Source organism: Anopheles marshallii, chromosome 2 (assembly GCF_943734725.1).
Source record: "Anopheles marshallii chromosome 2, idAnoMarsDA_429_01, whole genome shotgun sequence".
Taxonomy (NCBI): domain Eukaryota; kingdom Metazoa; phylum Arthropoda; class Insecta; order Diptera; family Culicidae; genus Anopheles; species Anopheles marshallii.
In genome coordinates, this window is record NC_071326.1 from 86,528,810 (window position 1) to 86,533,526 (window position 4,717).

The following is a 4,717-nucleotide window of genomic DNA, read 5'->3' on the forward strand; positions in this document are numbered from 1 at the left end:
GTAGAGAAATCGCGCAAAGGCAGCCCAATGTAAAACGTGTTTTAAATGTTGATGAACCCACCCGAGAACGAGGAACAGGATGAGTTACCGTGTGTCCGAATGGACCAGGGTGCGGGTGTGTATTGCAACCTTGGCGAACCTGTTCGTTGCTCTTAATTTATGTTACAATTTATCCTCCTTATTGCCATACATCTACCGGTAGTCAACAGTGGAACGATGCGTGATGGGATGAAGGTGCGGCTTATTACGATTGTTTGTTAACGTAGCGTTCTTTTCTTTTGGCTTTCTTCCATCTGCATACAGGTCATGGTTTTTATAAATAACAGAGATGAGTATTTACCATTCCTGAAAGCGCCAGGAGTAAGAATGCAAACTCCTTTGGTTAACAACGTGACGACGACCACAACGACACTAAATCGCGACGTTGCAGCACAGGTGCAACAGCAACAACAGCAGCAACAACAGCAGCAGCAGCAGCAGCAGCAGCAACAACTGGGCAATTTCAACAACAACAACACCACCACCAACAATAACAACAACACGAACACTCTCATCAACAACAACAGCATCAGCGTGAGCGGATCGTGCGGGACATTGAGTGTTAGCAACAATATAAACAATAACAACAGCATTAACAACAATGGCCAGCCACAGGTTGCCCGGGCACTGCTCATCTGTCGACCAAACTCGCATCCCTTCAATGTAAGTAGCAACGCATTGTTTTAGCGTGTTGAAAGTGTTTTAATAATATTTGTTTGCTTGTAGAATCGAACACTTTACCTTGAGCCGGGAGCCCAAGCTAAGGTAGGACGGTCGGTTGCGAGGATTCGGGTGTCGGAAAACAATGCTATCTTCGACTGTAAAGTGCTGTCCCGGAACCATGCCGTGCTGTGGTACAAAGATGGCCGATTCTTCATCAAGGTATGAAACGATTACCGCGGACGATTCCCGAAGGCAACTAATTTAATGATAATGCACTTTAAATCTTTCGCTTTAGGATACGGGCAGTAGCAATGGCACGTTTATCAACAATTTTCGACTCAGCCAAACGTGCTCCGAATCGGAACCGTACGAGATTAGCTCGGGTGACATCGTGCAGTTTGGCGTGGACGTTATGGAGAATACGCGGCGCGAAACGCACGGTTGCATTACGGCTACGCTCAAGCTCTTCCTTCCGGACGGACGGGAAACGAAGGCAAGCCAGAAGGTGGGGATCGGGGGTCAAAGCGCCATCATACCGCCGGTCGATCTGTACAGATTGAATCAGTACATCCAGGAGGCAAACCAACGTGAACAGATACTCGAAACAAAGTTGATCAGTCTCCAGAAGATGGTTGAATCGACGAAGTAAGTTTCCTGTCTCGATCACAAAAAGAGTATAGAACGAAATTCATGTAACGGGCGGGGTGTGTTTCTGGTACGTTTCTAGGCAAAATTCCTTCCTCGGCTGGCAGGCGTTGATCGACGAGGATCGATTGCTGAGCCGAATCGATATGCTGGAAAAGAAGCTACAGTACTGCCAGAAGAACATCACGGAGGATAAGCTGCGGGAGGAACTGATGAAACTGGTGGACGAAAAGGAGGAGTACCAGAATGCGGCCAAAGAGGCTATGTACAAACTGCACCAGGAGCGGCACGAAGCCGTGCACAAGCAGATTTCGCTCGAGAAAGCGCTCTGTACCAGTGAGGACGAGTGTTCGTTGTTGCGGGAGCAGCTCAACAAAACGAAGCAACAAGTGCAGGTAAGCACACATTGCAGGAAATTAAACGAACGCTCGGGAATAGGGCTGTTGATAACGCTTTCCGTTCCACAACAGGAAATGACCATATGTATGGATACGCTGAAGAGTCAGTACGATGAAAAGGTAGCTTCCAGTGAGGAGCAACTCAAAGCGAAAGAGTCCGAAATTACCAGCCTCACGCACAAACTAGACCATTTTGTCGATGTTTATGCGGTAAGTGTTCTTTTGGAGCGATTGAAAACACGGCTATTCTTACAACGGGTACCCTCTTCTTTGCAGATTGGTTCGTCAGACGACGAACAGCAGCAACAACAACAGCATCAACAGATACATAGCTCAGCCATGTCGAACTGGCTAAAGAACTCCGATATTAAGAAACTGGAAGGATCTGAAGACATAATTAAGGCCATTTGTAATGATACTGTAAGTATCGCGTGCTAAGCTTTACGGTGTATTTTAGAAAGAATTTCAAATGTGTTCTTTTTGTGTGATAGGAAAATGAGATTACTAGTAGTGATTACACGGAAGGACTGACGAAGCTGCAACGACGTATCAATACGTTTGAGAAAAATTTCACCCTGTTGTTCGGAGCAGATCTGAAATCGGAAAATGGTACTAACATGATGGACCTGTTGAAACGAACCTGCGATATCTAACATACTAGTTACACTTTTCCACATTGCAGAAACGGACGATCTGGATAACGATGCAACGGAACCAATTGTGTTGACGGGTACGACAAATGTGGCAGCGATACCCGCGGGTGGGCCCAAAACGGAAGATCACGTTGGCGATGCAAGTGCTGCTCAAGGAGATGAAAATGGACCACCAACGTTGCAAGTAGAGTGCGATGGCAATCAGAACGATGTAAACAGTACCACTACGGACACGAACCGCAGCGGTGGCGGAGATGGTAACGACGACTCAACGCAGATCGGCCAAGTGGCACAAACGCGCGTAGGAGGTGTTGATCAGGAGATGCAGGAGCCAGAAGAAGGCAGCGCTACGATGGCTTCGGCGGCTGTTCCGCCGTACGGCCAAGGAGGGGATCAGATAAATCAGAACGTGCTGAAGCGTAATATTCGGTCCATCAAAAACGACTGTTCGACGCTGTTGCGACAAGTGGAGCGTACGATAGCGCAAAAGCAATCGGAACAGATAATTCAGAAAGCCAAGTATGAGGAGCTGGAGACGGAGGTAAGTCATCGGAATCGTTTTTTTTTTGTGCGGACTTTTGTTTTCGAGCTTTCGTTTCTTATTTATTTGCACAGCTGCTGGCATTTAAGGCGGAACTGGAAAGCCGACCCAAGCAGGATGAACTGGATCAGAAGCAACTGCTTTGTGATAACCTCACCGAAAGTCTTTCGACGCTACGAAACGAGATAGACGAGCTGCGCACGCTAAATGATCACTGTCAGTTAGAGATGGAGCGCATGGAGGTTGAGCTGCTCAAGCAGAAAAACATCGAAAACGAAAAAATCAGCGCCATGGCTGCAGCAGCAGCCGCCGTCGTAACGAACGCGTCGGCCGAAAATGTTTCGGTTGTGGTTAAGGAAGAGCGGGGATTGATGCAGATGAGCGAGACGGAAAAGGAGCAGAGGACGGAAAAATCATCACCCTCACCGGAAACGGAAACGACGGCAAAGGAAGAAGGGGAGAACCAACCACAAGAGCTAATGATGATGCCGACGACGTTGCTGGTTGTGACGGAAAATGCACCAGTGGCGGAAATGCCCTCACCGGTTCTTATACCCACGGTACCGATGGTGGACGTAGAAACGCAAACCGATGCACTTCCAGATGTGCCTGCAGTACCGAGTATGCCAGTACCAGTTCTACCTCTAGCAGTAGCAACATCCGGCAGCGATCCAATGGTGTCCGATGCAAGCGATGGTGGCGATGCATCCATCTGCTCCAATTTGGACGATTTGGAGGAGGACGACGACGATGAGAAGACGGAAACCATCGATATTGCCACGGTGTACATGGCACCTGCTCTGGATGTGTTTAGGAATCCATCCGCACCCAGCGATGTCACTCTGCACGACAAACCCTGTGAGAGTAGCAGCAGTAATGGGGGAAGTTCACACCTAATGTCGTGCACTGTGGACGATGTGACTGGTAATGGGGATGTCCTGTCCGGGACGACCTCAATCGATTACGAGCTGGCCATGATAAATCATCCGGATGTGCAGCGTGAGGAGGAACTGGTTGCCTTCAAGGAAAAGTACTCCCATCTGAGTGACGAGAACGTTCGGCTAAATCAGCAGTTGAAGCAGTTGACTCACGATATGAGCCAATCGCGGCAGTGGTTCGCACTCCAGATAGTTGCCTGCATTGTGCCGGTCATGGCCATCTTCTGCTACATGCTGACAGGTCGCTCGTAATAGATAGAACTCGTTTGGGACATGTTTCCCGTAGTATAGAAAGGGCATTAGCTCGAAAAGCGCTCCGCTGAGGACCTTCCCACAGGCAGCAGAGTAGAGTGCGCTGCAGAGAAATGGAAGTTTGAAGGACGAAATGGAAAGGATGGAAATGTTGTTTACTAATGTTCATTTTTTTACTATGTTTTGTTATTGTGCAACCAGTCTGATTAGGCGAAGCAAAAAAGGGACAAAAAATTATCTCGTTATCTGTACCTAGCTACAAGAAAAGAAAGGCTTAATTGTTTAACTTCACTTCTGTTGATTATGGATATTATTTATTATTACTCGCAAATCGTCCACCAGCCGTGTGCTTTGAGTGTCTGCTGCCGGCGAGAGGAATGCGAGAGGATGAACTCTCCGCTGTGAATATCTGACTAAATGGTGGAGAAGAAGAAAGGCCCCCCGCAAAGCGTGTAGCTTTATCGAACTGTTTGGTGGAATCCGGTGTTGCTAATCATCTGTTCCTTCGAAGAAAAAAAAAAACACAAAACAAAACAATCTCACAAATTACAGCATTCACTTCACCCACGCATGTTCTCTGTACATTCA

At 47.7% G+C, this 4,717-nt stretch overlaps 1 protein-coding gene across 1 annotated transcript; it reads left to right on the top strand.

Moving 5' to 3' along the window:
- The first annotated feature begins 306 nt into the window (after positions 1-306).
- On the top strand, positions 307-4,129 carry LOC128706798 (sarcolemmal membrane-associated protein-like). The gene is made up of 9 exons (XM_053801740.1): positions 307-702; positions 766-921; positions 998-1,347; positions 1,430-1,742; positions 1,818-1,955; positions 2,022-2,165; positions 2,237-2,354; positions 2,428-2,939; positions 3,014-4,129. Exons 1-9 carry the CDS (start codon positions 307-309, stop codon positions 4,127-4,129), a joined length of 3,243 nt encoding a protein of 1,080 aa, XP_053657715.1.
- Positions 4,130-4,717: the final 588 nt, after the last annotated feature.

Bases quoted from the DNA above. Each gene is read 5' to 3' on its own strand.
- LOC128706798 (XM_053801740.1), top strand. From the start codon at position 307: ATGGTTTTTATAAATAACAGAGATGAGTATTTACCATTCCTGAAAGCG. The intron at 1,743-1,817 runs GTAAGCACACAT...GTTCCACAACAG, and splicing joins AAACGAAGCAACAAGTGCAG to GAAATGACCATATGTATGGA. The intron at 1,956-2,021 runs GTAAGTGTTCTT...TCTTCTTTGCAG, and splicing joins ATTTTGTCGATGTTTATGCG to ATTGGTTCGTCAGACGACGA.